Source organism: Haliotis cracherodii, unplaced genomic scaffold, assembly GCF_022045235.1.
Source record: "Haliotis cracherodii isolate W230 unplaced genomic scaffold, xgHalCrac1.p SCAF_10, whole genome shotgun sequence".
Classification (NCBI taxonomy): Eukaryota; Metazoa; Mollusca; class Gastropoda; order Lepetellida; family Haliotidae; genus Haliotis; species Haliotis cracherodii.
This window is the reverse complement of record NW_027266265.1, coordinates 33464473-33483392: the sequence shown is the minus strand read 5'-3', so window position 1 is coordinate 33483392 and position 18920 is coordinate 33464473. Positions and strand designations below refer to the sequence as shown.

At 40.7% G+C, this 18920-nt stretch overlaps 1 protein-coding gene across 1 annotated transcript in view; it reads left to right on the top strand.

Annotated features, from left to right (window-relative positions):
- Nucleotides 1-726: 726 nt before the first annotated feature.
- LOC139449472 (protein APCDD1-like) overlaps nucleotides 727-18920 on the top strand; it is a 50845-nt gene continuing 32651 nt past the window's right edge. The window contains exon 1 of the mRNA XM_071230891.1: nucleotides 727-1333. Coding sequence (XP_071086992.1) covers nucleotides 1264-1333 — 70 coding nt within the window. The 5' untranslated portion in view covers nucleotides 727-1263. The remainder of the gene's footprint in view (nucleotides 1334-18920) is intronic.

The window sequence follows — 18920 nt, the reverse complement described above, 5'->3', positions numbered from 1 at the left end:
GGATTAATAATTATTGACTTTGATATTGGATGCTTTTAGACACAACCTTAAAACGGTTTTCTAGAATATGTGAGTGGTGATACTCGAAAATACTGAGCAATACTCGAATAAATAATTCGTGTTCTTTATACAAAACTACGGTTTCATTCATTCGTTCGCGTTTTGTCAATGAGATTAGAAGGTAGAAAGTGGAACATAGGGTTATCGGCAGAAAGTGCGTTTGAACAGTTTGACACCTGCCCTTTTTAAAACGAAAACTGAAAATCAAACAAGCCAACGTACAAAAAGGAGAATATTTGATTACTTTTCCGTGCACGAAGAACGTTCACATCACACAAAACCCGACGCCATAGGAAGTCTGTCTCTCTGCACACATCGTTTGAATCATTTCACCAACATTACTCACGGGACAATATAAGCGTTTAGTTTACCAGTTTCGCTAGGAGTCTTTGAGCTATGCATGTTTGACTACCGCTGCCGTTGAAAACATCGGTTCAGATCAACTCGTTTGTTTCTTTCAACGCAATCTGCTCTGACTGACCCTGAGAGACGAGCGCGAGTCTTGTGAATGTACTCAATCGCCTGTCACTCAAACCGAGGTGGCTTGTGTTCTCGGTTCTGATTGGTCGCTCGGCAGATAAGCCCCGCCTCTGCCTCGAGGGCTGAGATACACTTGCTATGTTGTGAAGTGAATTACGCTTCGTCTCAATCACCTGCTTAGTTTGGCTGACGAGTCAGTCATTGAAGAAATGTGTTGCGGTTTTGGACAACTTTGAGTGTGTGGCTGATTATATTAAGTGCTTCACGTGTGGATTGCGACAACCAGTGTGACTTCTCTTTGACGTGTATAAGCACACACATATATATCGTCTGCTTTTGGATTCAATACCAAAGTGAACTGTATCGTCTGCTACCCACAAATGAAGGAAGGGACGATTACAGGAGACAGAATTTGATTAGGAATTGACAGAAAAAAGCCCTCGGGTGTTCTACATAATCAACATCAACAAAACTCGAGCAGACGACATTCAGACAATCACACGGTCACACCCGATCAAGTTCGCTGGCTCCACATCTGATGGAATGTGAATTGATGAAGATAAAGACCTAATATTACATGTCCCCTACATGGATCGACTTTGATGGATAAACACATGGTACCGAAGTGACTGACAGAGTATTGTACCCCATCGAAACTGTGTCAAGATTATTATCTACCTCCAAATATCAATGCCCACTATAAACACAGGACGGTCAATCTAGATGTCCAAGAGAACTGAAGAGATGGGGTATCGCAAGCACAGGTTAATTTACCTAGCTCTTCTCTTTACAGGTAAGTCAACGGAAACGTAACTTGATCGTCTTTTTCAGGTATGCCATTAAATGTTTCAGGCAATGTCCCGGTATACCGGCTGGTTTATTTATTACGGGTGTTTTTGTATATGGAAACATTTGACAAAGCCGTTCCATTCCTAACCGATGCCATTTGTGGTTATTTATATGAATTGTTATATTTCGGATAATTCCAGCACTCGTTCCTGTTGGATTATTGATACTATTTTCACATAAACATACTGTGATTGTGAAATATAACCAAACGAGCCTGTTGGATGTTAAACACGTCCATACCACGTGTGATTTGCTACACTGGTCTGTTATGCAGTCTAACCGTAACAAGCATGGATTTAGCGATACCAGCTGAATCAGGGCGTTCAACAACGATGGTGCTTATATCTGAGTTTGCTAAACTAAAGGCTTACTGTCACGTTTTTGAAATAAATCCTAATATCCAGATGTGATCCAGTCTTGAGACGGAGACTGTACGGTGATAATGACCGGCTTACGAACGGACGACTTATCGCCAATGTGCAATTTCAGGTGCATCCGATATCAGTGCATAGTGACAAAGCACGATTACATTTGAAATTTACACTCGTCGTTCGTGAAATGAAATATCTGTTGCAGTAGTTTTACTCAATAGGTTAGACCAGACATACAGGTGTATATTTAAATAACTAAACTGGCTCATTTAATCATTTAAGCCCATGAAAACCATTTTCATATATAACTATGTGCGTATTTCAACCTGTCGTCACTCAGCAGATATAAGTGAAGATAGATTCATGGTTTTTTCATCTTTTTATAACACCTGGAATACATAGTTTTCATTTATGTTTTTTTTTGTATCAGAATGATGCGATTCATTCAGTTGATTTGCAATGTAATAAATGATCATTCAGGTCATATTCATATGTAATAACGTGATCTGTAATAATGCAATCAGTTTTGAATAACAAGCAGAATCACAATAAAAAAACGTAACGTTAGGGTTTGTTGATAGTAAACATATGTTCAAAGAATAGCTTTGTTGTTGAAAACGGCAGTTATTAATCTTAAAACTTTTTGCTTAATAACCTTTGGCAATATAAACACGCAGCTTCAAAGGTTTTTAACCCGGAAAAACAACACTTTTCAGCCACAGTCAGTGTGATAGGCCTTTTGGTCCTAACGTTACCCCTTCCGTCGTATATACACGCTGGCAAAGCCATAAAACATTTTTATCATTTGTCATAGCTCGCCTTGTACAACACCATCCATGAAAACATCACAGGGTGGTTGTACCAGCGTGACGTATTGTGTGTCTTTCAGGCGCTGGCGTGACAGGACTGGGATATAGTGACAGTATGTACGGTGTGTGAATACGATATAAATAACTATACGCGACGGACATTTTGTCCAAATTTCACAAGTAATCATGTAATTTTATAAACCTATTTATATGTCTACATATATGCACGATTGAATAAAGCGACAGTACCCTTTCCATATCAAATAGAAATATCTGCATAAAACAGAGTCGATTGTACAATTATGACTATATCATAGTCATGTGTTTATGAATCACTATCAAATAGTAATGATACCAGGTGTTCGCGAAAACCCGGTGGCACCCGTCACAAACACATGCAAAGGCAAGTCAGTTGTTCACCTAATACATGGGAACATATGGTACAAGTCAAAATAGGGAATTGCATCGGGTATCGTTTTTGTCACTGATGCGTCCAGTTTGGAAATGTCCTCCACATGTCCCCAATAAAACATTTCTAAAATTTTACTGAGGCCTTGAATGTTGTAACCTTGATCAAACAAGGCCTATTCAAGTCATACACAAACCCTGAATTAATTACGGTTTTTACGTAAATTCGTACGCTCGAGCGCACGTATGTACCTCCGCACGTACGCAGGCAATGGCGCGTGTATTTTTGTATTTTTATGATATCTCGATCGAACCCTCCATGACTCTGCATTCTTAAAAAACACATTGTTTCGCGGGGGTAGCTATTCAATAGCAGATGACTGTCAGGATATAGAAAGGTAGGTTAAATATGACGTATTAGATCCATATGTGCCCGAAACAGCCATGCTCGTTACGATGCGCGATGTAGCCCTGTGTGGGAGGTAAAATCCATGTCGACATGCACTCCGTACAAAGATTATGGCTTGTTGCCCGAGATTGTGTCGGATAGGGAGTTATGTTTTGTGTCCTCACGTTTACGTTTAAATTTTTGTCCGTGTGAACAGTGCCATATATTCACGTGTAATTTTCATATGTTTCATGCTAACCTAACCAGCTTTATGTTAAGCAAGGGATATTGTGATACATATCGTTTTTAACTTGTCAAATACCCCAAATCAACGAATCACCATTCACACAGAAACTGATCTAGTTCTTTGAAAGGCATTAAGAAGTGATACACATAAGGAAGAGATTATATGGATGTCTACTTCTTTATTATGAGGAACACAACGTTTCGGAGTATATGCTTACTTCTTCATCAGGTGAATGATTCAGCATATTTTCGGAGTATTCTCTTCCTTAAACTGATCTAGTTATACTTTGAGGTACAGTAAGTATAGCGTGTGAGTGAGTATGTACCCCGCTTTTAGCTTTTAGAGGACCCCAGACATGTGCTTAACACAATGTACGAATGTGGGGAATCAAACTCGCGTCTTCGGCGTTACGAGCGAACGATTTAACCACTAGGCTACCCCACCGCCCCTAGTAAGTATAGATCGAACTGATCGAGAAAACACATCATATACCTCACATGCTTCTGGTGTGTCAAAACTGTTGCATCTAAGGTCACTCAAAATGAATTATATGTTCCTTTGTTTATTTCCACATATAATCATCTTAAACTCTCTGAAAATGTGAATTAATATTCTTTTACATCGCAATATTCTCAGAATATTATGAAGGACTGTAAATAATCGATGGGCCTTACGAATATGCTCTAGGAATACTCGGGGTACTTGCATAAACGATATAACGAAAACAGATAATTCGTTTGTTGTTGCCTAAGTGATTTCAGCCAGTCATGTAATTCATTTACATATGTAGCACAAAGTCATTTGGTGCACTCCGAAAATGCGGTGATAAGTGCCTTTTTAACTGTGCCCAAATATCGTATTTCGCATTGTAATGTCACCCTTGCCGTTTACATATCATGTTACTTGTATATATAACACATTTCATCCACTGAGACAATAACAAGCAGCGCTAAGCAATGGCGGCTGGAAAAATAGACATTATCATTACCAAAACAACCTCCCGCTGATGATTCCGGGGTAAACTAGGACCCCGGTTCCTAATACGTGTAAGATTCGATAAATTGAGGATCGGGTGGTCATAATGTTTTACCTGCTGACGTCATGTCATTGTACTCTGACGATGTAGATTTTGTTTATGCTATCAACCACTTGTTTGTCAAGTCAAGATTCGAATATTGGGTAGTCACTCTGTATAACCTAGTTAGTTTGGTATCATTGTAATCTCTGCGGCATGGATCCTTCTTCATGTTATCGACCACTAGTCCAGATTCGATAGTTAACAGCCTTGCACTCTCACTCGGAAAACCCACCGACTTGAATGTTTGTATACTATGTATGTAAACTGGCGGACAAAGGAAAGTATACACTTTAGAACTGACCAAAAACCCGTGAAAGATCCAGGTTAGAAAAGGTCTTCAGCAACCCATGCGTGCCGTAAATGGCGACTAACGGGATCGGGTGGTCAGACTCGCTGACTTGGTTGATGCATGTCATCGTATCCCAATTGCATGGATCGATGCCCATGATATTAATCACTAGATTGTCTGGTCCAGACTCGATTATTTACAGACCCGAGTCATATAGCTGGAATATTGCTGAGTGCGGCGTTAAACAACAAACCAACCAATCAACCCAAAAATACAAACGTTATCAAAACGCTACTAGCCTGAAAAAGTCGCCGAAACACTTCAAACTTAAGGTCCACAACACAACCATCAAACATGGTGTACATACTTTCTGTTACACAGTAGTTCATGTCGATGCTTCATAGCCGGTAGCACGCAGAAAAAAATAACACAAAGAACGGAAAAAGTATATGTCCCAGAACTAAACGTATACCCTTTTTCAAATATAACCTTTCCACATAAATCATATTTCAGTGGTTACGAAGTGTACACAATAATTATCCATCCTAAAGACCCTTACCTCAAAGGGTTACTCCCCCGGGAAAATTGCATTAAGGAAATCTCAAGCCACGACGCATATGATCTATAAGGGCCAAGAGTACCATACAACAGTAATCCTCTTGAACACAAACCACACATAGACCTCGTTTAGCGCCCTGCATAAACACAGGATCAAAGTGATGTCATCGGCTAGTGTATTACCTGTGTCATAGGGTACAACTTCACCCACGATGTCTAACAAGAGGCAAGTTCCCGCATCACTGAACAGTGAGATGAGGATGAAGGGTGCTTCGTTCATTCTATTAGAAGTGTCCACCATAATAACAAGTTTCGCTTGACGCCCGGGGTTAGATTCTGGGTGCAGAGTCGACGCACGGGCGTAATGCGACCAAATAGAGGTGCAATTTGGGCTTTGATGTTAATATGGTTACCTTTTGCGGGTGGGTTTTTTACGCTCTGTGCTTAGTTAAGCGATATCTTATTACTGACAATTTCTCATGGAAATTGTGCTCCTCTAGAATTCTTTTGAAAGAGGTAAGAGTGAAAGGATTCTTTAATAGGCATGACGGGTAAACTTGGTGTAGAGGTAAACACGCATATGTAAATAGAATATTCATGCAGTGAGGTTATAACTGAAAAGCCCAAAGACTTCATTGTAAATGTTGATTTTTGCTTATAATCACAATTCGAAATATTTTCCCCAAGGATCGAATATTTTATCTCTTGTTTTTGTGACATTATAGAAGAGTTTTTTGGTTTAATCATTTTCAATATTAAAGTATACGAATTATATTAATTTTAATGTCTGGGTATATATGACATTAGAACCAGGGAGTCCAGTGTGTGTGTGTGTGTGTGTGTGTGTGTGTGTGTGTTTGTGTGTGTGTGTTTGTGTACCTAGTAACCTATGCTGATCGTAAGAGGCGAACCGCCTCCGAGGTCTAGTGGTAGAGCGTCCGCCTGGAGAAGGTCCGAGGTTCGATCCCCGGCCGCGTCACAACAAAATACGTTAAAAGATGGTACTTGTTGTTACCCTGCCTGTCGCCCGGCATTAAGGGACTAAAACCAGGACTGGTCGGCTCGGAGTCTGTTTCAAAATAGGGTATTCATGTTAAACTGTGGCATGGTATCTCAGTGGGCGAGCACTACTAAATCGGCATTAGTCCGGACTAGTACAAGAAGAAGAAGAAGAAGAGAAGAAGAAGAAGAAAAATGGTTTATTTAAGTGTCCAGCGGTGTATACATAAAATTACATCAATTTATACAGGAAATAGAATATATTAAAAGATATACATCGCCCGGCCAACGTGGGCCTATTAGACACTAATGTTCTTAAAAGTACAAGCGTGGATTGTTGCCCATGATGTCAATCACTGCATATTCTGGTCTAGACTCGAATATTTACAGACCGCGGCCATAGAACTGGAATATTGCCGAGTGCGGCGTTAAATAACAAACAAATACAACCCAAAACATTTTCGCATTTCACATTTGTTTTAAACAACGCCAACCTCTTGCTTCCCCACACGATTCTATGAAGAACAAAAAAGTATTCAAATATATCCCCCGTAACTTCCTACGTCTTATGAAGCATTCATAACAATATCAACTTTCAATGTCCATAATTTTACTTCTTATCAGATACACGTTTCATAGTCTTCAATGAAATACCGACAACAGACGTTAGTGGGTCGTTAAGCCTCACTGCCATAATATATGACCGTGGACCTGTTACAATGGTCCAAGGTATGCTAAACGCATCACACGCATTTCAATGTATTTCTTCAGTATGTGAATCGTAACATTTGACACATTTGTTATCAGTTTCGCCGATAAATTGAAATTGTGTCGCTAATTTACCCGGAGCCATATCCCACGACCAATTTGCATTATAATACTTGATTTTCATACATTCACCTCACACAATCTTTAAAGGATTCCTACCGTTTAGTATCCCAGACACCTAAACAATTGGAGGTTCAAGGTTATAATACCGGTGCATTCTATCTCATTTCTCCACTCTGCATATTCGCACACATAGGTCCCCCAGCTGTCTTTACAACGCCAGACGCTAAACCGTGATTTATATCGGCATAAACCCCCATTCATAATCAATGTTTAACCCGAGAAGACCCGGGTAGCACTTGAACTGCGCATAGATAGCGCTCAGGTGTCAAAACCCTTCTCGTTTTTGTCAAACTGACTCCCAGAGCATGAAGATAGCCTTTTGTAAGACAGTCTCAGAAGTTAAGTTAACCAATGTGCCTCCACTGATTGCTTCCATCACGTAAGAGCTCGACACACGCTAGACTAACACCTTGTAAACCCTCCCATGGGTCTATCGTAATGTCAAAAGTCTGCTTGGGTGGGTATTCGCCTGTTCGTTCAGTCCACCAGACCAGAAACGTTTCGCATAGACGCATTTTTAGGGTCACCAGCGAGTGTGTAGTTGACTGTCTTTATGGCTACCATACATCGTGCTTGTTTAAAGATATACCCAGTTCGATGAATGCCAGTGACATTTTGAACCCAGTTGAATGGGATGAACAAAGGCGTTTTGTGACGAACTTTAGTTACAAGTCATGAACGTATGGCGCTTTTATGCTTTTTAAAACGCTGTTTAAGGGTTGAGGATAAAGTGTACATGTATATGATATATGTAACCTGCTGAACTAAACAGTATGTTTCTCTCGTGATGTTCTTTTCATGGGGAACAACTTTGGGATTGTTTACGAGCAATGATAAGGTTCTTTTGGCTTATTCCAATGACAGCAACCGGTTTTTGCGATCATTGATTATTGTTTATAACACAAGGCACGTGTTAATGTAGAATCCAATGGTGAGTAACCCATAACGTAGAGGAAATGGACTCTCGGGTTAACGCCTTTGAGGGTTCAAATACAGAATTTGATACCAATTATCAGTCCAGTTGGTATGAAATGCTTCTCTGTTTCGTGTCATGGTTGGAACTGTGTCTTAGCTATCACCAAAGCTGTGCTCAACTAAATGGAGTTAACGCTTTTGCAACCGTACATCAATCTTTACTAATACAATTTCGAGTGTATGAATACTAGTTTTGGCCCTGCGTTTGTTTGTTTGTTTGTTTGTTTGTTTGTTTACGCTTAGCAATATTCCAACTATCTGATGGCGTTTGTCAGTTTGTTGGTTACCCTGCGCTCAGCAATATTCCAACTATCTGATGGCGTTTGTCAGTTTGTTGGTTACCCTGCGCTCAGCAATATTCCAACTATCTGATGGCGTTTGTCTGTTTGTTTGTTTACCCTGCGCTCAGCAATATTCCAACTATCTGATGGCGTTTGCTTGTTTGTTTGATTGATTGTTTACCCTGCGCTAAGCAATATTCCAACTATCTGATGGCGGCCTGTAAATATACGAGTCTGAACCACACAAACACGTGACTGATATTATGAGCAATGATACACGGCGTTGGGCTACGATGACAGACTAACAACCAAGACTGACCACCCAATGTATTAAGCCTCGAACGACAAGCACAGGGTGCTGGGGACCTACTATAACCTGGAATACCCAAGGGTGCGTCTTGTAGGAATAACATACTTGCATGTATAGGATATTGATTTTTACATATGTCACCCTCGATTATCCAGTGCATTACATCGCGACTTTATCATAATAAATATCCAGAACTCATTCGCAACAGCAGTTCCTTTTTCGGGTCCTATTCGACAGCCACGATGCTGTAAATAGCAATTCAATCAAATAACGCACTTTGGCAAGAGGTTTTTTGTGCGAAAATACTAAGGGGAAAAGGGATGGCGATGGCACTTCCATAAGCTATAGCAGCACCAGAGTATTTATCATAATAGAATAGGAATATCATACACTGGACAATCGAGGATGTGCAAATATATGGACATATGTCAAAACGGTTGTTGGTCTATGGATAAAAACAACTTCTTACTCTGCGCTGGTTAAGCACGAAGATACTCGAAACGAAATCCTGGGTAAAACGTGTTCAAATGGTGTTGAAGTCTGGTTGACGTTTCAATTAACCATGTAGGCATGCGTTCACAACTCAGGCTAACACATTTTAGTTGCAAAACGAACTAGACGGTTGTTTTATTTTCGTGGGCCAGTGGTATTTACCTAGCCTCGTAGAAAGGCACTGAATAATACAATATGTGTTTGGGGGTCACCAGAAGACATACAATATAGAATTGTCATAATATTGAAAGAGTTTTTTCAGCTATAATGTACATTCTGTTCAACATTTTCAAAAAAGGACGAGACAAATGTAGACATTGTGTCATAGGTAATAGGGCTGTTTTTGTTCACAACATTGGGGGTTCGGTTCAGACATTCCTCAACATGTGATATGAATGTCTTCACACAGCATTTGACAACAGTTGTCATATATAACCTCCTGCACCACTGCTAACAAATCGGCGCGATCTCAGGCCTTATACATAATGTTAATAGGTATCTAAATGTGTAGAATAGTCTTGATGTTGAATGAAATGAAATCAAATGTTAATAGATTGGTGTCGCCCTGTATAGCTGGGGCCCATAGTGGGTTCGAATCCCAATTATGACCTTTGGTACCTCAGAATCACACCCATGCTCATGCTCTTCGAATGGTAAACGTCTACAAGCTTCCTCCCAAATCAACTGACACGTGATAAATATATATTGTTGTTTTACGCCGCAGAATTAATATTTCAGCTACAAAACTGCGGTCTGTAAATAATCTATTGATTTGGGTATAAAGGATACCCGGCGTATGTACGATAACATACAATAGGCACAGCACAGAATCTTATCACCCTTTTTCCTTTTCTGTCCGCTTTTATGAAATCGGATCCAGAATACACGATTGTTTTAAAAGTCAGTTGTTTCATTAACAAACTTTAGATTTACAATGAAACTTACAACTGAATTATTGTTCAAATGTCGTTAAATCCGATTCAATCACTCGCAGCGTAAGAAATTGGCATTAGTCCAGTAGTCCTCGCCAAACTGCCCAATAGTTTATAATTGGGTATCATATAAAGACTAGTAGACTTTATAAGGGTTTTGCTATATGGTATCATTATAAGAACTAGTGGACTGAAAATGCTAGTTTCTACCGCTGACTCGCTTTGGTTGCTCCCTCACTACACCGGAGTGAGTGAGTGAGTGCTTTTGATATGACTTCATGTCGAACATATATCGACCCGTGAAAATCCGTCATTGGTTCAGCAAGAGGCGACTAACGGGATCGGGTTGTCAGGTTCGCTGACTTGGTTGGTGCATGTCATCGTATCCCAATTGTGTGGATCGATGCTCATGATGACAATAACTAGATTGTCCGGTCCAGACTCGATTATTTACAGACCGACGTCATATACCTGGAATATTGTTGAGTGCGGCGTTAAACAAACAGACAAATCGAACATATATCATCATATCACGGCCTGTGAGATCTTGGAGCCAAGCCCAATGTGATGCAAGTCTCAGGCCGCTTTCATGAAACCAACAATTATGGGTATGGAGCTGATAAACCTAGAAAGACAATCAGGGCGAATGAAGGGTTTTCAACCCACGATAACAGGTGTCTCTCACGCCTAAGGGACGCAATCCTGCATAGCGAATTGAGGCGCCTTAGACGACTGGGCCACCCGTGCACCAACAACGGTGGTCAAGAATCCAACTACAACTGCGGACATGAACAGTACCAGTTGGAAATGTTCTCCACCTCCCCTTCACGTCTATGTAACGACTGTCGTGATTGGCTCCAACACTATAACCGTTACCAACAACCCAACCCAACGACATAACGCTTGCCATCATTAAGAAAAGATTAAGATAATCCCTGCCAACACACAGGCTTCTGTTGTGCTATACATCAAACAATCCGTCAGCATAATGACATTTACATATCAGGAACGCGCGGTAGCCACACATCCAAACCCTGGCCATATGTCCACACACAAGTCCGACAGCACCGTAGTTTATGACCCCCTTGTCACAATGTTGGACGATCATAAACTCTCCGCCGTGCTATAATGTATACACGTTTTCACGTATTTGTTTATCTTGTAACATTTCTGAAGCAACGTTTCCATAGCCTTGTTTGCAACCCATCTGTTTTATGGTCGCAATTGTTCGGCGAATACCCCTGATCCTCTTTAACCTCGTATCAGAGAGAGTTTCCCCACGTATTAACGTTGCTGTTTATACGCAAAAAGTCAAAGGAAAAACGCGCTTGTGAATGAGCAAACATTTATTCTTACTAAACTACCCTACGTGCTTCTAAACCCGGGAGGAGCACTCTGCTTAATGATGTATTTGGACAGATGAATATGTCGGTTGAAGGATGGAGCAGCGTGACTACAAAGTTTTGGTAAAAAAAGCGGAGATGTATCTTTTAACTCATATATATGATAGATGTGGCTCTCCATGATTTTTCAGTCGAATGGCTCTGTTAAATTATCTTTGTTCCTTTTTTAACCCTGACGTTGACATGTTATGTTATACCTAATTGGACATATTCATCAACCAGTTGGCCTTGCTATTGTAAGATCGGCTCACCGCGATTACGTCATCTCACCATGCACCTTAGAGTGAGTGAGTTAGTTGTAACGCCGCTTTGAACAGTATTTCAATGTCAGCTTCCGGGGAAAAGACACACGTGATCCAGGTCTCAGTTGTACAGCACTTTGGCGAAACACACCAGCATAATATAACCAGAGCGAATCTGGATTCTAAACAGCGATCATAGTTTTCTGGCACGCCTGTGAAGGAAACACACAATATTATTGTTGAACCTGAGAAGACTGGGCCGACGGTGACCCACATTTTTCTTAACGACCGACCATTTGATAATTTCATATTCTGTGAGGGGCCTGGAATTTTATCGTAAAAAAATTGCCCCAAAAAATCTTTAAAAAAAATAAAATTACATTGTTTCAAGGTGTTATTCATTTAAAACATCAGGCTCATAGTTTTAAGTTTAAAAAAAATATATGGTTTTGACGGTCGGTCTCTCAGATACAGTGGTTTATGTGTTTATTACTTATTTACTTGATAGCCATAACCATCTTCAACCGGCAAGCTGTCAAACCCTTGACGTCAACCAACCTTTTACAGCGTAACCTCTCTATACCTCCTCGTACGTAGATTCGAGTACCCCTGGCCGCATTTCCTGTGTCCCTATCGTTACCAACGGCAGTTTTCGTTAGCCGGTTGTTTATGCCGATTTGCCAAACATGCCGTGGTGTAAGTTATGCATCAGCCAGGATATAAGTCAACTTGCATCAACCCAAGACTCAGGCCTCATCTTCAGAAATCTATCCGCCCCGGAAAAAACACCACGACGAAGTACATAAGAGATCGGATTATTTTCCTGAGTTTTGTAAAGGTATCCGATATCTAGAAAAATTCAAAGAATTAGCTGGACCCCTCTGATGAGTCATTTCAGATAACCTTCACCCTTGAATGTCAGTCGTTGCTCTTGATCGATGGTTTTCCTCTCACCGCTGACTGTCATATGCATCTATAACGATGTCCACGTTTATCACTAAGATAAATAACGCATTCATCACCACCTTATAACGATACTATGCGAGCGAAAACCGTTCACACACACTGGCAGTAAATATAAACAGCCGCGTAGAGGCAATGAAATATTGCTCGCCGAGCGTTTCTTAACGCTCAAGGGCTGTTCACTCCTACACCTCGACGCTCGAACTCTTTAGCTAATAAAGTGAATATGGTTTGAGACAGCGACTCGCAAATACGATACGGCGACATGAAATACTGACACACAATGAATCTCTGAAATCTACTCGCTTTAAACTTCAGTCTACAAAGGCAGTGTACGGACAGAAAGTACTTAGCGGTGGACTGAAATAGAGAAAGAGCCTTCGGTGTCGGTGGCTTGATGGGTGGCGGTGTATTCCCTATCGCTCCACGTGTGAGCGACAGTGGACTTAAATGCAGTCCAAGTGCTAGGTAGTTTTCAAAGGAGATTTAGTTTATCAACATGATTATCATGAGGTGTTTTCTAACTCCAACGCGTTAAGATCTTGCTATTGTCAGACTGTCAACATTGGTCTCGGTAGCCGGTCACTGCCATATTTCTCTGCCTATTATTAGGATCAAAGGGGGTTCTTATCTTAGGAATCATTGACCTAATAGGGGTGCTACTTACACTCCCTGGGTAGCTTGTTCCTGTTGGGTAGCGCCATCATTACCAGAGATTAGGAGGGTTTAGCTTAAAGGGTATGGGGTGTTTAGTGAACACTGGTATTTGTATGTTTATGTTGGCATAGGTTTAGGGTTTGAGTTTACAGGTGTTCGGATTGTTAAATGTACGTTGAATGAACCTGTAACAATTTGTGATATACGAGTATGTTTATGAACGTGAATGGTTGACAATCGTGAATAATGTGTATCAGTTGAATATTTGCTAATGTAATACCGCAAATCGGGTCCTTATTTTAGCAAATTGAGGCCTCAGTCTGGTCAGACCACTTCAGGCGTCGGATCCCCGGGTCCTTGTGTTAGCATATTGAGGCCTCGGTCTGGTCAGACCACTTCAGGGGTCGGATCCCCGGGTCCTTGTGTTAGCATATTGAGGCCTCGGTCTTGTCAGACCACTTCAGGGGGTCGGGTCCTTGTTTTCACATATTGAGGCCTCGTCAAGAGTAATTATTTGTATAATACATACATACATACATGCATGCATACATACATACATACATACATACATACATACATACATACATACATACATACATACATACATACATACATACATACAAAAATTGACCCGGTCGTTTTGTCGAATTGTATATTTGTGAACACCTATAACTCGGATCCGAGTTATAATGGAACCTATACCGCAGAGTAAATAACAGACTAACCCATCGCCAAACATGTCTACCCGGAAGCCTGTGATGTTTCAGCTCTGATCATGAGTGTCGACTGGCGAACTCTAGAGCAGCATTAACAAGATAATCACAGGCTACACAGGCCACCTGCGTCCCGCCTACGTTGAGACTTACAGTATACCTTGGATTGACGCAGGCATGCTCCAGGCATCGGCAGCCTCAAGTTAGCAGCGGTTTCGTTGTTCTTATTTAGAAAAACTAAAAATAAGCCTGCAGCGGGTTCGTTATTCAAAGATTGTATATTAAACAACTACACTCGAGTCTGTTTAATAACTCATTTGAATATCTCCATGATATTGAGAGAATGTTATCTTTTACACCGACAAACCAGTGGCTGATTGTATGTGCACGACTGAAACGTAGTCTGTCTTACAGACCCTGATACAAATATATATCAAATACAGCCCATGCAAGTCTATAATGTTTGGCAAGTCTTCTGAAAATGAAGAGAGTCACTGGGCTCCTTTTTATTATATTTTTATTAAGATAACTGAAAAACTGTATTTTTATGTACGATTTCATTTCAGAGACTATATGTTAGTCTAGACTGAAACGCAATAACCAAGGTGTCATTGGTTGTTATCCCTGCATCCTCATTTTCATCGACTCTCTTTGCGAGTACCTAGTATTTTCCCCGCAATTCAAAAGCGATTGTTTTAACTTATCATTCGAGAACAATCGTCCCCTTTTGTCCTCACAGGCTGATTCATATTAGTGTTAAAAATCGTCATGAAAACATTGAATGAGTGAGAGGCAAATGTTTCATCAGAAACTGAGTAGGTTCCCGGAACGTCAAGAATGCGATTTGTTGTATGTAAAGTTTACGTGAGTCCCACATATACTCACGGCTATCGTATACATCCTAGCTGATGGATGACATTTATGATGAAGCAACCCTCCGTCAAGAAGACACGTGGCTTCATAACTATGCAGGACAGATTTCTATTAAGGGACTCTCACATGCACGGAAATATATATCTACTCAGAATCAACCTTTTATGGGGTCTTGAAGTGAATGAATGTTGTACCAGGCATTCTAACAGCGATCCCCAAACGGCCTGAAAATATAACCCGGTGACCTTGAGCAGGTGAAAATGGAGCTTGAGCAGGTAAACTAGCAGCTTGAGCAGGTGAAATAGGAGCTAAGTTGCAGAATTGATCCACACCAACAGGGTACGATGACACTTCAAATAATCAAGGTCTCAGCTGAAGGTACCTTAAGGGTTCGGCGAAAGGTAGACACCCAGTATTCCATGATTGTCAGCGCCGATTTGAATGTTTGTTTGTTTGTTTGTTTGTCTGTTTGTTGTTTAATGCCGCACTCAGCAATATTCCAGCTATATGACGACGGTCTGTAATTAATCGAATCTGGACCAGACAATCCAGTGATTGTCATCATGAGCATCGATCCACGCAATTGGGATACGATGACACGCATCAACCAAGTCGGCGAGCCTGACCACCCGATCCCGTTAGTCGCCTCTTACAAATCAAGCTGGTTTGTACAATCTCACAGAAAGCTATAAACATTTTACAAGAAAATATCAGGATGGTACTTTATAGTTATGTCATGCCTTTATATATCTGCACTCAGCAGTTTTCTAGCTCTTTTACCCCAGACTAATAATAATCACGACTGGACCAGACAAACCAGTTATTGAGCTTACAGGATACGATGACACGCAACCAAGTCACGGAGCCTGACCACGGATCCAATTGGTCGCCTCTTTCGACCAACACAGGGTTGCTGGGGACACGGAATTCCCACAGGGCCGTTATTTTTTTTATAATACATCTCCATTGCAGTTATTATTAAACACTACGAAGAATTAATTAAGAGAAGTCTTGCTCATCTTAATTGCTGTTCCGACAACACCCCTCGGGAACTGATGAAACTTGTGTAATGGTTTCAATGTCTAAAAGCAACCCAATTCTTACCTTATTTCTAGAGAAAGTGGAAGGTGAACATTAGTACCAAGCTAAGGGGTTTTGTTCGTATTGTGTGTATATTTTGCAGAAAAAAAGACATATTAACAAACTACATCTGTAAGTACGTACAGTAAAACAACCCTACAGTTTCGCTGTCTCATCTGTTGAAAGATTTGCCCTCTCTCCTTTGCGCATGAGAGAACCACCTGGCCACGTTGACACCCAACAAATAAAAAGGGTACACACCAAAGGAAAAAGAATCGGGGGTCGTATTTAAGAAATCCTTCTGGGGCAAGCGTTTATGGTATTAACAGTTCACAAGACGCTTGCCCCCAGCCATAAGTAATGTACCCCCTTGCCTTTGTATATACAGAAGTTTTTGTAATAAGCCGAGATATCATTGGCCCGAATTTCCCCATTTTACGACTGGTAAGAGACATACAGACTGGATTTTGTATCAACGCGGGGCAATTCAACGAAGTACGAAACAGAACGTTAAGCTTATCGTATTTATCTGTTATATAGAATTATACTCAACTGTTTTATTGTCGCTTACATTTCCACTTTTAAGTTGGAAGAATTCAAAAGGGTCTTTGTACCATCTGCCAATCAACTTCCCTTATATCCGACCTCCCACAAAGATGTTTAAAAGAAATGACATCGAAGCAGCCGTCAACAAGTTAAGGGAGTTTATTTTGGACCTTCAACACAGTTTCCTCGTCGAAGGTTTAAATGTGTTTGTAGTAAAGATCACGGTTGTGTATTTTTACGTCAATGTTGTATATGGATAAATACTGCTTTATCACCAGTGTATCAAAACCAAAGGAAGCATGCTATCTGATTTAAGGAGCTGCAGCTAGAGTTTCTTTCGTTGAATCAGATACGGAGAGAACGCATAACGGTAAACACGTTCGCGGGTCTGATAGTTACATCAGTGCGTCTATATTTATGTCATAACTTGGGTTTGTTTGGAACACGACCACTTTTATTGCCTCCTGCTATTTTCTGAAGAACTTCAAAGCGGAGAGCATATATGAACTCCCGATACGATGCACACGAGAGCGCTCAGGTCCCCAAAACATTCAAACGTGTTTATTTAACTGCGGGCATTAAGAAAAGCAAAGTGACGATACTGTACACAATATTACCATGCATTCATTCATGTTTTCGACTTTTTATGAATAACTATTTATGATAGCCGAAAAATGAATGTAAGAACGAAAGGTTATAAGTCGTTTGAAGTGAATAAATAAACGTTCCGCCAGACTGCATGGGATTCACGTGTCGTATGTATCTGTGCTTGTTTACGAGCTTCACGTGCCGTCAATTATCTACCAGAACGTGTTTTGCATTCGCAGCACGTGTTTCACATGTCGTGTCCGTTAATTGAATTTATTAGAATGCGTTTTTGCGTCTATGTCAACTCTATGATGGGTGCATGTTTGTGTGTAAAGCACGGGATTCACGTGCTGTCTCCGGGCCTTCTAAAGAACGTGCCAGTGTGTACGACACAACGTGCGGTTTTATCCACCTTAAACTGGTTATCGTTTACAGCAGGTGTTTCCCTTGTTATGTTCATTTCGTATTGTGAGTTTAGTGAGTTAGCATAGCAACGCCACAAACTACGTACTTCCTCACACCTTGACTAAACGATTGAGATTCCTTTGACAGACCATGTTTTTTTAGTGAAGCCCCGCTAAACTGAAAATTACTTGTGGAATTATCCTGATGAACGAAACGGAATATTGTAGTTTTATGAAAAGGCGCTTGTGTTTTAACGCCTCACTCAGCAATACCCCAGCTATATGACAGCGGTCTATAAATAACCATTCTTGAACAGACAAATCTAGCGATGCATCGATCTACGTATTTGGGATACGATGACATATATCAACCAAGTAAGCGAACCTTCCCACCCGATCCCGTTAGTCGCTTCTTGCGACAAGCATGTATTGCTGAAGACTAGTTCTGATGCGTATCTTCACGAGGAACGGCGCTTCTGGTAGTAATCGATCGGAATGCAGGATGTCCGGAATAACGGAGTTCCACTGTATGTTAATTGTGTCGTCATAGAGCTTTGTTGACCATGGAGCTCAAATCATCAATATCACTTCAGTTTATTTTTTGAGTAAGGACACCATCCGAAATCAACATTCTTTCCAAGGTCAAACGAATCTGATTACCCTCCGTGGACATTTACCATCAATCGTCTCGAGGACCATCACCCCATATCATGCAATGAGCAGATTTGTGGATGGTAATTAACCCGTTAACAGAATTAATCTCTAGCTCGGTAAATGGTTTTGATTTAAGCACGGAAGACAGTAATTGAACATACTTCGAATATCAATCACACACTGTGCCACTCTGACTGCAAGTAGATGGGGAGCAATTTCCAGGTTACTCAACCTTGTTTGGGATAAACATTTCGTGTATATTATGTTCTGTGAAGCTGCGGAATCGTAGTTGTGTACTTTTCTATCTGACACTAGAGTTTGTTTGTTGTTTAACGCCGCACTCAGCTAAATTCCAGCTATATGACGTCGGTCTGTAAACA